The sequence below is a fragment of the Microtus pennsylvanicus genome, chromosome 4 (genome assembly GCF_037038515.1).
Source record: "Microtus pennsylvanicus isolate mMicPen1 chromosome 4, mMicPen1.hap1, whole genome shotgun sequence".
In the NCBI taxonomy this organism is placed as follows: domain Eukaryota; kingdom Metazoa; phylum Chordata; class Mammalia; order Rodentia; family Cricetidae; genus Microtus; species Microtus pennsylvanicus.
The window spans coordinates 9,905,453-9,924,192 of NC_134582.1; the positions used below are offsets into that span (position 1 = coordinate 9,905,453).

The 18,740-nt window shown below is 43.5% G+C and overlaps 1 protein-coding gene, 1 non-coding gene and 1 pseudogene across 5 annotated transcripts in view; 2 read left to right on the forward strand and 1 right to left on the reverse strand.

Annotated features, from left to right (window-relative positions):
* Positions 1-6,354, forward strand: part of Ark2n (arkadia (RNF111) N-terminal like PKA signaling regulator 2N) — a 73,669-nt gene extending 67,315 nt beyond the window's left edge. For all 4 annotated transcript variants that reach the window (XM_075968220.1, XM_075968218.1, XM_075968217.1 and 1 more), the window contains one exon: positions 2,380-6,354. In XM_075968220.1, coding sequence (XP_075824335.1) covers positions 2,380-2,569 — 190 coding nt within the window. In that variant the 3' untranslated portion in view covers positions 2,570-6,354. The remainder of the gene's footprint in view (positions 1-2,379) is intronic.
* A 5,258-nt stretch (positions 6,355-11,612) lies between these two features.
* On the forward strand, positions 11,613-11,705 carry LOC142849171 (U6 spliceosomal RNA; annotated as a pseudogene).
* Positions 11,706-14,726: 3,021 nt separating this feature from the next.
* Positions 14,727-14,828, reverse strand: LOC142849169 (U6 spliceosomal RNA). Its single transcript, XR_012910561.1, has one exon. It is a non-coding gene; the product is annotated as a U6 spliceosomal RNA (small nuclear RNA).
* Positions 14,829-18,740: the final 3,912 nt, after the last annotated feature.

The window sequence follows — 18,740 nt, forward strand, 5'->3', positions numbered from 1 at the left end:
ATTGTGTTCTGTGGTGGCTGAATTGTGTAGATGTGATCACCCAAGAATTGTCCTTTGGTAGCTGATCTGTGTCACTTATCTTTGAAATCTCCAAGGGGCTCTACAGTTTATAGTGGTTCTCTTTGGAAGCTAACCACCTGGCTACAGCTGTCTAGAGCCAGAAAAGCTTTGGGCCAGAGAGGTATGATCACCATGTCCTCTAGAGAATTATGAAGACAAACTCAGGTGGTCAGGCTTGTTCTTATCCTTAGGTCTTTTAGGTGTTCCAGTGTCCTAACTGCCCCTTTTGCTTCTGGTCATTAGAACTGCTTGCAACACAGTGCAGAAGTGACCACTTAGCTAAATATGCGCTTCATCTGTCCACTGTGGCTGTTCACGCTTCAGTAGTAAATGCAGACTTTAAACTCTCGCTCGCACTTCCTGCTCCTACAACAAATACTTTTCTGGAATCTGTTTTCATGTTTAACAAATACCTTTGGGACCAAGCAACAGTCCTCTGGACCAAACAGTAGTATTTCAGCTGTCGTTTGAGGAAGCATAGTTACTTAGAGGAAGATAAACCTTAATGGAAGTGTGACTTTACTGTAGTTCTGAATGTAAGTTGCATTTCATCCTTGGTCCATCTCTTCCATAAAATACAGATTAGATTAGATCCCTTTAAAACCACTGCCTGGGATTCCTTGGGAAGAGTAACAGTGGGACTTTCTATCCCTTTGTTTAGATGATATAGGAATTCTGCCAAAGATTACATTGACTGCCTTGGTGGCTCCTTAGTCCCTGAATTCTTTTTGACTTTCTAGTCAGCTTTACTTAAATTAGAATCCTTGTGCAAATGAGCTTTTGAACTTTTAGAGAACTTCATACTTGAATATGATTCATTTCATTTATGCCGATTTAAAGTAGACTTGTCTCAAAGTTCCTTGAAGAGTTCTATGACCAAGTAAACCCTGTCACCTGTTTAAGCCTGTTTCTGTCTGTAGACAGGGTAATGACTTCCATTCCACCTCATAGGATTATTTGAAAAGGCCAGTGAGGTAATATATATGAAACTGCATAAGTATCCCATCAAAATAATTTCTGTCAGTGTTCCACTTCCATGGCCATTTCCCTTCACTTAGTCTGTGTTTACTTAACAGACTGGAGGGTTTGGGATTAGACACTGTGCTGTGAGTTTCTTATTTTAATACTTTTGCTAGAAAGTCTTTGAATATATTGTATTAGCCTCTGGCTTAGTGGGTATTTGGCCCATTTCTTGAACAGATTCTCTGGTACTTAGGAAATCTGTGTTCTCAGTCAGGTGTGATGGCCCACACCTGTAATTCTAGCATTCAGGATGCTGAGGTAGGTGGATTAGTGCGAGTTCAAGGTGAGTTTTGATACCTAGTCAGTTTAAGGCTATCTGGGATACATAGCAAAACCTTGTCTCAAAAAAAAAAAAAAAAAAAAGAAAAGAAAGCCCAAAAAATACAACAACAAAATACAAAAATACATATGCCCTGTGCCTTGGCCCCAGTGGCTCTATTCTTCCATAGTTCTCTTAGTTGTTGGCAGGTTAACAGGTAGATATTTTTTTTTCCAGGCAATGTATGGTTTAAAAGCTAGTTCTAGGAAAGCCAGGGCTACACAGAGAAATCCTGGGGGGGGGGGGGGATCACAGCTTCACAGAGTTAAACAAATGCAATATAAACAAAAGCCACACATCTTTGCATCATTAAACAAATGTTCCGCAGCAGAAACAAAAGTAACACACCTTAAAATAATATTCTGCAACAGAACTCGCACCTTTGCCTCCTGAGTGCTGGGATTACAGGCGTGCACCACCAACAGCCTAGTTCGTCTTCATTGTTCTTAACATGGTTATTTGTGTCACAAAACTTACTTTACAAGTAGATTTTTTCTGTTTTTCTTGTTGTTTCAACTAAGATTGTTCATTTTTTTGAGGAATTTCTATGTCCGTATCATAGAAATGAGAGATTTAAGTGAGTTCATAGAAAACCATCTTCCCTGTTGTCAGTAACTGACCCTGGTACAACTCAGGAGCTGACAAACCCTTGGTCTTGTAAAATAAACCTTTTTTATATATAAATTTTTAAAACAGTCTTATTTTAAATCCCAATCCCAGCTCCCTCTCCCTCCTGTCCTCCCAGTCTCCCCATCTTCTCCCCACCCCACCCCCAACCATTCCTCAGGGTGAGACCATCCTATGAGGAGTCAACAAAGTCTGTCACAGCACTGAGGCAGGACCAAGCCCCCCCCCCATGTAGACTGAGCAAAGTGTGCATAATGGGATTGGTAGTGTTGATGAGTGCAGCTGGAGTCACAGCATCTCAGCTTCCTAACAGTAAGTAACTGGGCTCTCTATTCTTTACACAATTGCAGGTGTGCTCACCCCCGAGGAGGTGTGATACAGAGTGTCTCTTCCTGGAAGCATGGCTCTGGCACGCAGTATGGTGGCTCCCGGCAAACACAGTCATGGACTGCTGTGACTCCCCAGCAGACGTGGGCTTCCCCAGCAGAAGTTGTTGACCTCACCTTGGATGAGGATAGCAGGCGTAAATACCTACTGTAATGCAATGTCACTGTTTCTCTGCACTGTTTCCCTCCACCTCCTCCTCTTTGTGACATGGAAGTTCATTGTCATAGCTTCAGCTTCAGAAGCTGTTTGTGGCATTTGTGGAACTGAAATTCATGGTAACCTCCCCCACTTTTTATTAAAACAATTCACTTAGGAAAATAACACAGAGAAAATAATTTTTTTTCTCAGTAAGAACATGAGAATGGTGGATTTTATTAGAGAACTTCATTTTGCTTAGTGACTTATCTTAAAAGTCACTCTCCATTTAGAATAATATTTTACTTACTAGTCAAAATGGATTTCAGGTTTTGAATCTTATATTTATTTTTCTGTATAATGAAATTAATATCTAGATATGACCACCCTCCGTCTGCCTCATTGTCACTCCTATCCTAGGGCATTTGCATACATATCAGTCAGGGCCTTCTCGTTGGCACCTGGTAGGGCATGTGCATTTCGAAAACCCTTCCTGCAAAGTGGAAGACAGAAGTATTATAAAATATATTTTTCTTTAGCTTACGTCTTCTGCCTTCTTTCCTGACATAGCTCCTTGTCAATTTGCCATAACACAGGTATTTGAAATGCCTCCCACCCTTTATTTCCAGATACTATTAAAGGGACTCAGTTGGTCTCCTTGTCGCAATAATTAATTCTTGAGAGTTTCTGGATGTCTGAAGAGTGCATTGAGAGATCAGTGGGAAATCTTTCTCTCTCTCTCTCAGCTTCCCCCCTTCCCCGGTTTATTCAAATAGGAAGGCAAACAGGGAAACCTGTTACTTGAGTAGGAAGAGCATAAGAGGCTGTGTAGCATCTAAGTCTGTAGGCACTTGCAAATCTGAGAGGGAGGCGCCTTTTCTTACAGCTTGTTGTTCCATAGAGGGTGTGTAACAACTGTTTAACTGGACCTCACGCTGTGTTTGGGTAGTTTTCTTTGCCTTCTAAAATACATACACAAGGGAAATGAAGATATACCATAAGAAATCAAATGCAAAGCACATTGATAAGTACTCTAAGTCTTACAGTATCTAAAAGGATTAGTAAAGGGTAATAGAAACTTCAGGGAATTTAGGAAATGCCAGCAGAGGAATTTTGTGGCATTAGTTACTACCTTTTTCCTATAACGTTGTAGTTACTAGTGAAGAACTTTTAAAAAGCAATACCTAGAATTAGAACACTATGTATTGTGCCCAGGGGGAGTGAAGTAATACTGGCTCAGAAGGTTTCACGTTTGGTTTTTGTTTGCTTTGTTACATGTGGGGTTGCCATGTCCTTTTGCTTCCCTCCTTATGCCTTGGTGGTTCTTCCTGATCGTAGGATGAGACCTGCCATTTTCATTCAGTGCACACACATTGACCAAGGACCCATTCTGCATAAAGCAGTGTGCAGGGTGGATGCTGTGGAGGCCCTAAGAGGAATGAGACACAGTTTGCACGCTCATGCATGAGTCAGCCTGACGTTTTCTCCTTTCTTATGTAAAGACAAGTTTATTCATTAATTTTCTTTCTTGTTACTTCAGTTCTTCTGTGGGTTCCTTCAGTAGCTTATATTTGAGCATGTGGCTTTCTTTTTTTTCTTTTTTGGTCTTATCTGGTGGTAGTTATTTGATCTGCCCTCTGCTCATCAACTTTTCAGTTTTTTTTCTTTAGTCTACTACTAATTAGACTTTAAAAATTATGACTCTCCAGTTTCAGTCCGTCATTTACTGCTCTCACCTGCCACAGTCCTAGACAGAAACCAAAGACCCAGAGGCCAGACCGAAATAGAACTTTGAAAATTCACTGCTGGTATATCTTTGGGCCTTCACCTCTTGCTTTAGGATTAATTTATTGAGTTTTACTGTTACACATTTTTTTTACTTGAATTAAAATGCTCAACAAAGGAGAAATATATAATTTCTGGTCTTTGCTTTCCAGAAAATCATTGATAAGAGAATATAGTGGAGTGTATGACTTGAAGTTTTCACAGCTTTTATCTATCTCCCCCAGTATCAGGGCACAGCCCCATTTAAAGAATGTTTTTGCATGGCTTGTTTTCATGTTACTAATGTTTTGTTCAAGTCTATACTACAGGCGATTTACCCCTGACAGTTTCTTTAGTCCTTGTTAGCCATCCCCTAACTTTGGGTGCACTGTGGATTGGGGACAGAATGGAGTGCTCCACGCTCTTTTCTGGCCTTTTGCCTTTGTCTTAGGTTGCACAGACAGATCCTTACTCCTGATACAGGTCCCTACTACTTGACTCCCTGCATCAGAGTAGAGATGTAGGCATTAATATGCAAAGAGTGAGGGGATGCTTGAGGCAGTCGGCTCTCTGTAAAACGCATGGGACTTTCCCATCAAATAACTAATTAAGAGGGCATTTGAACTCCTCTTCAGCTCTCTCTATTGCTACATCCAGGAGAGTGGAAATATGGTTTCTGGTGAGGTGTTAATCAAATTCTGTGACATAAATCTCATAATATTTGAAATTGTCTTTAAAAGTATTATTTTCTAATTAAAGTTTTATGTTTGGTAACATAAGTAGTTCTTTATGCTTTGCCAAGATACTGTTTGGGTTACAGTGGGATCACAGATTGGTTTATGCCATTAATGTGGTTAATTCCTTTCCCCTCCAATTTGAAAAACCAGAGGAGCAGAAACCTGGCTATTTGCCACTGTGACTGCTCTGTAAGGCAACTGCTGCTCTTTGTAGACCAGTGGTTCTCAACCTGTGGGTCACGACCGCTTTGAGGAGTGGACAGCCCTTTCACAGGGGTCTCCTAAGACCATCTGTATATCAGATATTTCCACTACAATTCACAACAGTAGCAAAATTACAGTTATGAAGTAGCAATGAAAATAGTTTTATGGTTGTGGATTAGCAATAGGACAGTTGAGAACCACTCCTGTGGACTAACTGGATGCTGTCAGTGGTGAGAGAGCGGCCGTTGCATGTGCTTGTCAGCACGGTTACGCGCATGGCCTGCCCGGTTTGCTAGTTTAGCTATTTGTCCATCCACTATTAGAGATTAACACCATGACTAACTTAAGACAGATTCATTGCCTGCTTTTTTGTTTGTGTCCCAAGGCTTGCCAAAGCCTGGGGCATGACTTTGTTTTAGTTTTGACAGTCACCCCCCCCCCTTAAGGCAAAGCGCTGAGCCCCAATTCCTGCTCTCCCATATGTGTGTGATGTGACTTCCATGTGTATATAAAACTGCTGCACCCTAACCAACTCCCTCAGATTGTGCACTGTTTGTTTAAAATAATCACGTATTTTAGTCCAATGCTGTTGTATTTTTTCTTTTTATTTAAAACACTACTTATTCTCTAACAAATTTCAAAGGGTAGTGATCTTAAAAAATCACTGGAAACTAGGAAATGTTTTTGTTGTTGCTTTGTTCTTTAAAGAGTGCGAAGGTCATTGAATCCTTTGCTCTTCTTACCTTGAACATGAATTGTCAGCCATTGTATGGCTAGGAACCAGTGCACTTGGCGTTAACAGATCTGCTGTTGCTGGGGACTGAGCGTGGACTTGACGCAGTGACTACAGATCATTGCGTAGAAGTAATGTTTCCCAAATGTGCAACTCGAGTTTGTAAAATGAATTTGGTTCTTTACATCATTATTTAGTTTTTGTTTCCATTTAGTATTTAATGGTCTTTGGAGAAAAAAAATAAACAGAGTGTTATATATATATTTTTTGGTGCAAGATAAGATTTTGTTTTTTGAAATAAGTCTGTAGCATAAAGGTTAAACTATTTTAAGACAAAATAAAAATAGAGTGTATTTAAACAATGATACTTGGTGAGAATTTTTTTTTCCTGCCTTAGTTAATAAGGTAGTGCCTGGAACCGTCCCCCAGCTTTGGAGGAAAAAATGTTCTATTTTGTTAATAGACCATTTTAAGACACCATGTGAGCTAACCCATAGATGTATCCTATTTCCAAGATGTGTTGTAAGTAGCCTGTGTCAGATCTAGGCAAAAATAGTTTCATGGCACTAAGAGGTTGGCTCAGTTGGTAAAGTGTTTGCCAAACATGAGGACCTGGGTTTGATCTTCAGTACCCATGTAAAAAGCTGAAGGTGGAACAGGCTTGGAATCTCAGCCCTGGGGAGGTGTGAGACAAGAGGATCCATGGAGCAGAATGCCCAGACAACCTGTCATTTGTAAGCCCCAGGCCATCAGAAGACCGCCTCAGGGAGCGGGATGGTAATCCTCCACACCCCCAGTATACACTTGCATGTACACCCTGACACACACAATGTAAAAGCACTTAAAAAAGAACGGTAGTTTTACATTAGTTTCTCTGTAGCCTGAATCTTTCTCCTTAGCTAGGATCAGTGATTTTTGGCACAATCTGAGGTACGTTTGCTCCCAGGAACAAAACTCCATTCAGGACTAATCACTTTCCAGAAAGCACCATGCCAGGGTCTGACTGCCGTGACTGCACGTTGATTTAACACTGTATTTTACAAAGAACCTCACAAACTATTTCCCTAGTTTGGTTCTGCTTTCAGAATTGTATTTGGTTACCAAAATGGTAGAAGCCGTGTTTGAACACCTTATGACTTTTGTAAAGTGCATGAAGAAGAATAAGGATCTAGAGGGAATGAGGCCTAGCCCCTAAATCTGTCACTCAACTCCAGGTCCTCTCAGCCAAGAAGCAGGGCTGTTTCCAGTTTGTTTGAAACGCCTACTTCATACTGCCTTGTATCTGAAACCTGTATGTGATAGCTCCCACCAAGAGTTTGTGGGGGCACACCCTGACTCTAGAGGTGACCTCATTTCCTGACCTTTTGCCTTTTGCAGAATAGACACAAGTAAATAAAATAATACTAATACAAAATAATACTAATACGTGGTTGGTGCTTGCCCCATTTGTGCTTCTTCCTTATAAAAGTCCTTGCTGGACTTTGCTTTTCTTTGCCCTTATTGCAGTGGTTCTCATCATGTTTATTGTGATGTGAGTTGCACATCAGGTATTATATTATAGTTCATAACAGTGGCAAAATTACAGTTAAGAAGTAACAATAAAAATAATTTTATGGTTGGAGTCTCTACAACATGAAGAACTATATTAAAGGATTACAACACTAGGAACGTTGAGAACCACTGCCCTTTTTTTGTTGTTGTTTTTCAAGACAGTTTCTCTGTGTAATTCTGGCTGTCCTGGAACTCACTCTGTAGACCAGGCTGGCCTCAAACTCACAGATCCACCCGCCTCTGCTTCCCGGGTGCTGAGAAGCACCACTAGGCAAGAATTGCTGGTTTTTTTTTTTTTTTTTTTTTTTTTTTTACTGTAGACACCACCTCATTGTAACTTCAATCTAAAAAGGAAAAAATTATGGAGCAGTCATACACGGCACACACACACACACGCGTTAGTTTCATTTTAGTTATATTACTGCTCTGGAAGGAGTAGTCCTCTGAGATCTGTGGTAAGTATGATTCTTTTTTCTGGCTCTATTATTCCCCTCCCCCCACCCCTGCCCCAGACAGGATTTTACTATGTAGCTCTGGCTGGCCTGGAACTCACAGAGATCCGCCTGCTTCTGCCTCCCAAGGGCTGGGATTAAAGGCGTGCGCCGTCATAGTCAGCTTTCTATCATCCTCATCATTTGCATTTTGAAACATGGGATCTGGAGAGATGGCTCCGGTTAATAGCACTGGCCGCTCTTGTAGAGGACCCAGGCTAAATCCCTAGCACCTACATGGTAGTTTATAACTGACGGTAATTCCAGTTCTAGAGGATATGATGTCCTCCTCTGCCCTCTGAGGGTACCAGGCACAGGCAAAGCATTCCTACACAGAAATTAAATAAATCTAAATTTTAAAACATTTATTCTCTCCTTTGCTGCCCACGTGTGCTTGTGTGTACTCACGCATGGAGGGCAGAGGACGCCTTACAGGAGTCAGTTCTCTCCTTCCATATGGGTGCCAGGGGTCGGAAGGACCGATACACAGGGAAGTTCCTGGGCTGCAGCGGAAGGAACTCTGGCTCAGAGACGCTGGCTCTGGACGCAGCAGCAAGAGGTGTGAGCTCAGAGGGCAGGCAATGATCCTGAGTAGCAGAGACGTACAGAAGAAATGCCTGCTTACCCAGGAGAACATGGTGCTTCTGCCGCTGCAGCAGGGCTTTGGGCAGGGATCCCTGCTTTCAAGTCTTGCGGAGTCCTGAATTATTTATTTTTTTTGATGGACCTTGCTGTTTCATTTGATGGGTGAAGGATGGGCACGGGTGCCAGTGGCTAAGTCAACTCTGCAAAGACGTGTGGCACAAAGAGGTGGAGTCTAGACTTGGCATGCTGCCTGGTCACCAACCTTAGCTGCTAGTTCTATCTGTGTAACTTCGTACTCTTTGCTGAAAGAAGCTCCTTGGGGACCCTCCACCCTCTGGGCTTTGGTAATTGACATCTTGAAGGAGTTAAAACTGTAGTGATATTTCATCTGTATTTTAATAAATAAAGCTTGCCTGAAGATCAGAGAGTAAAGCAGCCTCCCTGGCCAACCTTACAGACCAGGCGGTGGTGACACATACCTTTTATCATAGAAACCTGGTAGAAGTGGAGCACGTCTTTAATCCCAGCACTAGAGAGGAATGTAAGATGGTATGAAATAAACCCTATAAGTACAAACAAGGAGCTAAAGTAGAAACCATATGAAACAAGAAATGAAATGGAGCACATAGAAATATTACGCATGGTCTACGTAAAACAAAATTAGAATCAAAATTTAAGACGGTAGAGGTGGTGTTTTCACATGTGTGTACTATTCTCCAAACCCATCGAGATGGAAATATTAAATATCACTTGTTATATGTCAAAAAAAAAAGATGGAAGGAGACAACTCTCAGGCAGTCTCATGCTGAGGATTACTGGAGGCAGGATCTCCATTTCGGACAGAGGTAGAGGTAAGAGCCAGTGAGTGGCTGGCTGTTTTGCTTTTCTGACCTTTAGGTTGAACTCTGATATCTGTCTCTGGGTTTTTATTAATTTTGCTACATGGAACTGTTCCCTTCTGGTTACATTTCCGTCTCCAGAGTGAGAAGGTGACGTGAGGTAGACTGTTGAGTATTGCTAATACTGAAGCCCGTTTGACATGGCGGTGAATTGTGAATTGCTGTTCTGTGGCGGAGGTTGTCAGGCCGGTGGACAGGTGAGAACCTCAGAAAACTAAGGGTGCTAAAAGGGCTTGAGGGGGTTTGGTGTTTTGTTTGTTTGTTTTTGTGTGCCCTGGGGAACTGAAATTTGCTTCAAGAAATAGAGAAGACTGTTCACCCAATAAAAGAAAGTGCTTAGAGGCCTCAACTAAGAGACTTGTGTCTGTATCTACTCTTACAAGCCAATTTTAAAAACACAGAAATGGACAAAGGCCAGTGGCAGTGGTACACACCTTTAATCCTAGCACGTGGGAGGCTGAGGTGGGCACGTGTCTGAGTTCAGATCTACATAGTGAGACTATGGTGTGTGTGTGTGTGTGTGTGTGTGTGTGTGTGTGTGTGTGTGTGTGTGTGTGTGTGTGAAGGGGAAAAAAGGGATGGGCAAAGGATCTGGATAATTCTACCTGGAAAACAGACAAATTTTCAGTAATAGCACCATCAGAAAGATGTCAAATACGTGATGCCCTCACTGCTGCTTCAGTCGTTAAGATCTGTTAGTTGCTTTTCTCATTCATTTTGATCAGCCAGCTGAAAAAGCATCTTAAGGGTGGCTACGTTCCTGTCTGTCAGAGTAGAAGGCATGGCAGTAGGGGACATCTCCGTCTGTGGTGTGGCCCTGGGAAGCAGCAGCCTGTTTACACTGTGGTAGGGCAGAACCAGAAGCCAGTATAGCCTTTAAAGACCTGCGGCTTTTCTACAAGTCTAACACTGCACAGCCTTCAGAACAGGCCCAGAAGCCGGGAAATAGCTCAAAGCTTGAGAGCCCAGGGGACGCGTGAAGAGGACTGTCTGCGGGAGTCAGCCCTCGACTTCCAGCATGTGGTGTGAAGAGGACTGTCTGCGGGAGTCAGCCCTCGACTTCCAGCATGTGGTGTGAAGAGGACCGTCTGCGGGAGTCAGCCCTCGACTTCCAGCATGTGGTGTGAAGAGGACCGTCTGCGGGAGTCAGCCCTCGACTTCCAGGATGTAGTTTCTGGGAACTGAGCTTAGCTCTTTAGATTTGAGAGCAAGTGCCTTCCCCCGCTGATCCATCTCACCAGCACTTTATCTGAATTTTTTCAACCGGAAGCTCATTGATCAGTGTAGTGACTAGCCAGCAAGCTCCAGGCATCCTCCTGTCTCTACACCATCCCAGTCTGGGATACAGCTTTTCCTTTTTCCTTTTGCATGGGTGTGGGGGTTGAGACCTGTTCATCGTGGCCTTTATCAACTGAGCCATCTCCTTAGGATTTTATACTTTAGCTCTTTTTTTGTTTTGTTTTGTGTTTTGAAGCTTTTGTGGTTTTATTTTTTTCAATCATGTAATATTTTTATTGATTATTTGGGAATTTCATATCATTCTGATCACACTCATCTCCCAGTCCTCCCAGGTCTGCCCCAAAAAAGGAGAAGAGGAGAAAGAGAGAAAAAGTTCAACTTGTGTTACCCATATATTCATTGGAGCATGATCAAACTCCCAGAGACCAGCCCCTTAAACAGTCCTTCCCCACCCGTATCCCGCCAGAAGCCATTGGTTGTGGAGAGCTACGCTTCAGCATCCTTACCACATTTTTAAGGGTTCTCTTTGATGGCTGTCTGTCTAGGCTGTTATTTTGTAGGGGTGGGGATGGGGTGAGAGTATGGGTTGTCATAGAAGCTTTCTGTATTCTTTTTCAACTGTGAGTCCACAGTCATCAATACCACTGCAAGGAGCTAAAGAGATGGCTTGTAGGTTAAGAGCACTGGTTGCTCTTCCAGAGGGCTTAAATTCAATTCCCAGCAAACCACGTGGTGGCTCACAACCATCTATAATGAGATCCAGTGCCCTCTTCTGGCATGCAGACATACATACAGGCAGACCATGGTATACATAATAAATAAATAAATCTTTTTTTTTTTAAATGCCACTGCAAAACCTTGCTTCCGAAGCACATATACTAAAATTGGTGCAATACAGAGAAGTTTAGCATGGCCTCTGTACAAAGTTTTAATTACATTTAAAAGATTTTTTTGGTTATGAATTCTCTCATTATTGGTAATGTTCTCTTGCTTTTAACCCCTTCTCTTCAGGACATTCTTTTCATACCTCCCTTTCCTTTTTGAGACAGGATCTCACTATGTTAATATATCCCTGATTGATTGGCATGGAGCTTCCTGTATAGGCCAGTGTAATCTTGAATTTACAGAGATCGCCTGCCTCTGCCTCCTGAGTGCTGGGATTAAGGACCTAGTAACCATGCCTGGCCTTTCTTCCTTTTATTTATATGCCCTTCTTTGTTTTCCCCCTACTCCCTTCCTTAATTTTATTCATTTTCTATTTCTGTATTTACTCAAAGTACTTTTTACCTTGATAGCGTACACCCTGTTGCTGTTTCCGGCCTATAGTCATCGTGGCGTGTAAATGGACTTTGAGTGGTTTTAAGCGTATTTCTGCGTCTTACTCTGGTTATTCTTGTTGCTGTTGTCGTGGTTAATTTCCTCTTCAGCGAGTGGACCCTCAAAAGCGTGTTGCTTACTGAGAAGATACTGAAATACAACTAGGAAGCGTCCAGACCAGTGGATGTTCAGATTGATACGCAGAAGCATTAGAAACAGGAATCACCAAAGCTACATGGCTGCCCACAAGCTCCCGTGTAAGAAAGGGCACTGTCAAAGAACCACAGACAGCTGACGAGTGCCGAGACCAGGAGAAACAGTCTTCCCCAGGGAAGAGTACCCAGATCGGTTATCCAGTACCAAATGGTCAGCCCTGGAAACGTACATACAAGTAACATTATATAGGCTGAGCAAGTTGTACTTACATCTTAGTAACACACATGCAATCACCACCACCAACAAAGCAAAAGAGGCCGTGAATTTGGGGGGTGGGATGTACATGCAAGGGGTTGGAGGGAGGAAAGCTAAGGGGGAATGTAGGCAGAGGCTGCTTGTTCATTCTGTGCCACCCAGACCTGAAATAGCCATATAGAAACTGTATTGTTACAACGCTGCTTGGCCTATTAGCTTATGCTTCTCATTGGCTAACTCTTATACCTTAAATTAGCTTATTTCTATTCTGTATTTTACCAGGAGGCTCATGGTTTACCAGTAAGGTTCCGGGTGACAGCTCCATGGCTTCTCTTTGACTCTGCCTACTCTCTCCTCTGTGTGCTTGGAATTACCACCTTGCCTTATTCTGCACTGCTATAGGCTCAAAGCACTTCTTTATTAGCCAATAGTATTCACAGAATACAAAGGGGAATCCCACATAAGGGGAAACGATACCAGAATCTCAGCTTTAGAAAAGAACAAAAGCTTTAGAATGAGCCTTGAAGCAGCATCCTTCCATGCTTGACTTCTGCTTTGGTTCCTTCACTGACCCCCCCCCCCCCCCAAGATAGACTGTGACCTGAATGTTTAAGTCAAACCAAATGAACTCTTTTCTCCCTGGTTGCTTTTGTTCATGGTGTTTGTCACAGCCGCAGAAAAATGAGGACAAGCGTGACCGCAACTTCCAGGAACCAAGGGACACAATTAAGGGATACAACAGGCCTAAGGAGCCACTGCCTGGGAAGAGGAGCTGCGAAAACCCAAGCGCAGAAATCTATGCATGAAATTATAGCAGAAAACTTTCCAAATCTAAACAGAGATGCATGTACAAGGAGGAGAGTCATTTAAAGTCCTAAATGGACATGGCTGGAGAAGAACCCAGCCTTGGCACATTTCAGCTGGAACCACGTTAAAAGATCCAAGTAAAAAACACACCAATACACTGTAGGCATGTGACACATCAGAGTACTGTCAGAATTTTTTAAAAATTTATTTATTTTTTTTAAACAATCTTTTCTCATTTTACATACCTATTCCAGTTCTCACTCTCTCCCCTCCCCTCCCCTTCCCTATCCCCAATCCACTCCTCAGAGAGGGTAAAGCTTCCCACAGGGAGTCAACAAAGTCTGACACATCACTTTGAGGCAGGACCAAGGCCCTCCCCCCTATATCTAGGCTGAGCCCTCCCTCCAAAGAGAATGGGCTCCAAAAAGTCAGTTCAAGCACTGGGGATAAATCCTGGTCCCATTGACAGTGGCCTCATAGACTGCCCAAGCCACACAACTGTCACCCAAATTCAGAGGGCCTAATTTGGGCCTATGCAGATTTCCCCCACTATCAGTCCAGAGTTGATAAGCTCCTGCTAGCTCAGGTCAGCTGTTTCTGTGGGTATCCATCATGGTCTTGACCCAATTGCTCATATTGTGAGCCTTCTTAACCCAAACTATTAGAGCCAGGAAAGTGTGAAATGATCATTGTTGTTGTTTTTTTTCCCCTCCTTGAGGGTTTTGTTTGTTTTCAGGGATTGATTTATTTTACCCAGTGGTTTGAGGGTATTGTCCAGTTTGAGGACCATCTGGATCAGGAAACAGCCTGGAGTAGAAAGTGATAGCCAAGTCCCTACCCCAGCAGCCTACTCCAAAGGCCTCCTTCCTCCAGCTTGGCCCTACCTACTGTCTGCAAACTTCGAAAACCCCACCACCACCTGCTAGGAAACAAGTGTTGGAGAGATTGACACTAAACCATAACATTCTGCCCATGGTTCCTGTACGCACATAGCCATGTCATAATGCCAAATCAACTTAAAAAATCTCCATAGTCTTAGAATTCCAACTCTTCAAGGTAGTCTCTTTTCTTTTTTCTTCTCCTCCTCCTCTTCTCCTTTCTTCCTTTTTCACATTGCAGTAGGTACCCTTATTTGTTCAAGAGCTCATACTGTAAGCACCAAACAGGCCTGGGCTTTGGTCTGTGAGTACATATCACATCGGGGGAGAAGCAGACTGACCCATGAACAAAGCTGAAGATTGAAGGTTCACGGCTATCACACTGTAGATTCGGGATTTCTCTAGACTAGGATCTAGCAGTCACAGGTTTTCTAGGTACTTCTGAATGTCCCACAGGGTGTCTGCATTCTTCTTGAGCTGAGTGACATTATTATCCTTCAGCTTCTGTTTGATGACACTGGTTAATCCCTGAGTGTTAAGGATGCATAGGAGACAGAGAAAGCAAAGAATGAACTTCACAAATCTGTGAGTCATCCTTGCTCAGGGCCATGCTGATCTTCTCTGTATCAAGGCAGTCTTTACCTGAGTCCCTGGAAAAAACAAGTTATCGGTTACTTATTTTCAGTATAAAATGGTACAGAGTAAGTATTGCCCTTCCAAAAAGGAATATGGACCGCGAGGATGGATCAGACCAGGGCGTGGCCAATAGAGCCAGGCGACCGAATCTGACAACTCCAGGCCCAACATCTGAGGCTCCTGGTGCTGTCTGCTGAGTTTCAGTGGGCTCTGTGGCCTTGTCACTGTGACCACGCCTCCTGTGGCATGTGAGACCTCTTTCTTGGCTGGCTCCACCATGTGCCTGTAGAGCTGCTTGGCAGATATCCATATTCTTAGTGCTTCTAATAGCATGGGGTATCTGTTTGCAGTTTTCTGAACAGCTCAATCGGGCTGCATGCTGGGAATGCAACTCAGGTACACGGTACCTGTCCTTAAAAGCTTCTGAAAGCTTGATACAAATCCCCATGACCCTCTAAGTCTTCTGACTTGCATGACCTCAAAACCAGTACCATATGAATGATGAAACCTTCCACTGCTGGTTCTGAATGGAGCCTGACCCGGGGTGGCAGAGCCTGGAAAAACATTTCCCTAAGAAAATTTTTTGAGCATGAGGCCTTTGAGACACTCTGTTTAGGAGCTCTCCTTTGAAATAAATGTTTTTCAAGAGGGTTTTCAGTTTTATTCCTGGGAATGGGGTCTTGCCCTCATGGCATCATTCTCTTGTCCCAGAACAAAGTTTCTGGCTTGTCCTTAGCTGCACCCGTCTCTGTTAACAGCCACAGCTGCTCTACACACATCTGCCTTGTCTCCTCTGTCTGCGACTTGGTGTTCACGTTCCTCTCCTGAAAAATCTGTATATTTGCCACATCTTACCTACTTCCTGCTCACTCTCGTTTGAAGCCTAGCTGAAGAAAGTGAGCCACAGCCATGCCACAGCCTGGATGCCTTGAAATTTCTCCCACCAAGCAGATCAGTCCATCACGGTTCAATTTAGCCTCACTCAGTTCTTTAGGACACAGAGAGAACATACATGCATGGCCAGAATGTCACAGTGACCGCACTCCAGTTCCCTTTACAACCTTTATGCCCACCCTGAAACCCAGCAAGCCTGACTTCACTGTGCATCCCCATCAGGACGGTGGCCTTCTGAACTCCCACCGAAAAAACCCAGTTAAGTCCGTGTATGGTGTTCTAGGGTTTTTCTAGCCTGCAACTCCAGACTCCCATTCTCCCACAGTCTGGTCCAAAGGGCTGCAACTAATATGGGTAGGTTTCTCACAAGAACCTTCTTGGCACCAGTATTTTGTGTTAGGTACATTTCTCATCTCTGTGACCAAATACTTAATAAAAAGCAACTTTAGGACTGAGGAGATTGCACAGTGGGTAAGAGTGTAAGCAAAAGGACCCGTGTCTGAATCTCTGGCACCAACGTAAGAGTGGGACATGCCTGTACATACCTATACCTGTAGCAGTATGGAGTGGACACGGGCTTTTCCCAGGGGCTCACTGACCAGACAGCATAGCCAAAATAGTAAGCTTCAGATTCAATGAGAGACCCTCTATGCTGGCTAGTTTTATGTCTGGTGATGGAATCACTGGAGATGAGGGAGAAAATACCTCCATAAGACGGGGCTATAGGCAGCTCTGTAGAGCATTCTCCTAATAAATGATTGATGGGGGAGGACCCAGCCCATGGTCGGCGGTGCTACCCCTGACCTGGTGGTCCTGGGTTCCATAAGGAAGCCATGGGGAGCAAGCCAGGAGGCAACACCCCTCCATGGCCTCTGCATCAGCTCTGTCCTCCAGGTTCCTGCTGCGTTTGAGTTCCTGGCCTGACTTCTTTCAGTAATGAACTGTGATGTAGATGTGTAAGCCGAATAAAGCCTTTCCTCCCCGTGCTGCTTTGGTCACAGAGTGTCACCACAGCAATGGTGACCCTGAGTAGGGCCCTCTCAGGAAATAACGTGGCAGCACTAGAGTGAGACACCCGATGCTCTCCAGCTTCAACGCCCATCCATGGATGTGCACACGTACACACACACACATGTGCATACACCACACATACACACAATTTGAGGAACCAGTCTATGGCAGGGAAGTAAGTCATGGCAGGAGGAGCTGGAGGTGGTTGGTGGACATCTCAGCAGATCAGGAAGCAAAGCCCTGAACATAACTTCCAACCAAGATTGCTATGTACAGCAAAAGTGTTTTTTAAATTTGATGAAGACACTTAGACATTTCAAGAAAGCCATTGACTAATTCACAACTTTCAAAGTAGCACTGCGGGAACACGTACGGGACCTTCTGAGGATTACTGTGGTCGCTCACTAAATGATTACAGAATTCGACAAATGAGATGAAAATAATGGAATTCATTACAGCATTTCAAATGTTGCTGTTCGTAAGATGCCGTGTTTGCTCTTATTTGTTCCAACTCATCTGTGTCTTAGTTTGCTTTCTGTTGCCGTGATTAAACACCATGACTCTTGCTGGGTTCTAACGCCCCCCTCGAGGGAGGGGGTGAGAAGACGCAGTGTCAATGGCATAGACATCACAAGTCAGGTAAAGGCAAACAGCCATGGGCAGAGCCTAGTATACCTTCTCTCAGCACCTAGGCTGCACTCCAATCCGTTGACATCTTGCAGTTGCCCCTCATTGGCTAGGCTCTGACAGTGCCTGCTGCTAGGCCGTCAGGCAGACTCCAGGTTGGCTCATCTCTTGGCCTTGTAGGCCTTATCTTCCTACACATGACCAACGCAACTTGAGAAAGAAAGGGTTTGTTTGATATAACTACTGTGTTATCTAGCTATTCTACTCCTGGATGTAAATCAAAGGAGTCTAAGCACACTAAAGATACTTGTACATTTATGTTTATTGCTTCAGTAATCACAGCAGCCAGGTGATTTGAAAGAAAATGGCCCCCAAAGGGAGTGGCACTATTAGGAGGTGTGGCCTTGTTGGAGGAAGTGTGTCACTGTGGGGGTGGGCTTTGCAGTTTCTTTTGCTCAAGTTTCCCTCAGTGTGACAGTCAGTCAACTTCCTATTCCCTATAAGATTTGTACTCTCAGCTCCAGCACCACGTCTGCCTGCACACTGTCATGCTCTCCATCATAATAATGGACTGCACCTCTGAAACTCTAAGTGAGCCACCTCACTTAAATGTTTTCTTTATCAGAGTTGCTGTGGTCATGGTGTCTCTTCACAGCAATAGAAACCCAAACTAAAACATAAGGGCCCAATGCTAACATATCAGGGCTATCTTTGGGGATTATGGAAATGCTGCAAAATTATGTAGTGGTGGGGTTGGAGATGGCTCAGCAGTTAAGAGTGTGACTGCTCTTGCAGAGAACCTAAGTCTGGTTCCCAGTACCCATGTCAGACAGCTTGCAACTGCCTCCATCTCCACCTCTGAAGAATCCACTAGCATTCACACTTCCACATGTGTGTGCATAAAGACACACAAACACACCTTATTTTAAAGTTAAAAATACGATCATTTAAAAGAATTATGTGGAGGTGACGTCACACCCTTTGGAATCTACCAAACGCCACTGAATTACATGCCTTAGAATGTTTATTTCTGAGGCTGGAGCATTGGCTCTGTTACAAGCACTCGCTGCTCTTGCAAAGGTCTTGGGCTTAGTTCCCAGCACAAACACACGAGGACTCACAACTGTCTGTAACTCTAGTTCCTGTGGCTCTAATGCCCTCTTCTGGCTTCTGGGATACTACATGCATGTAGTGAATTTATCTATGTCTACCATGTCGTCTGTCTGTCTGTCTTTATCTATATATATGGGAAAACACTCACAAAAAAATAAATAAAACATTTTTAAATGATGATGTATGGTATGTAACTCTATTAGAAATATACCAACTACCGTTGGAATTGAGGGTAGTATGTTTTGAGATGTTAATAGCCACACACTTCTCTGAACTATTTTAAATAGCAGGG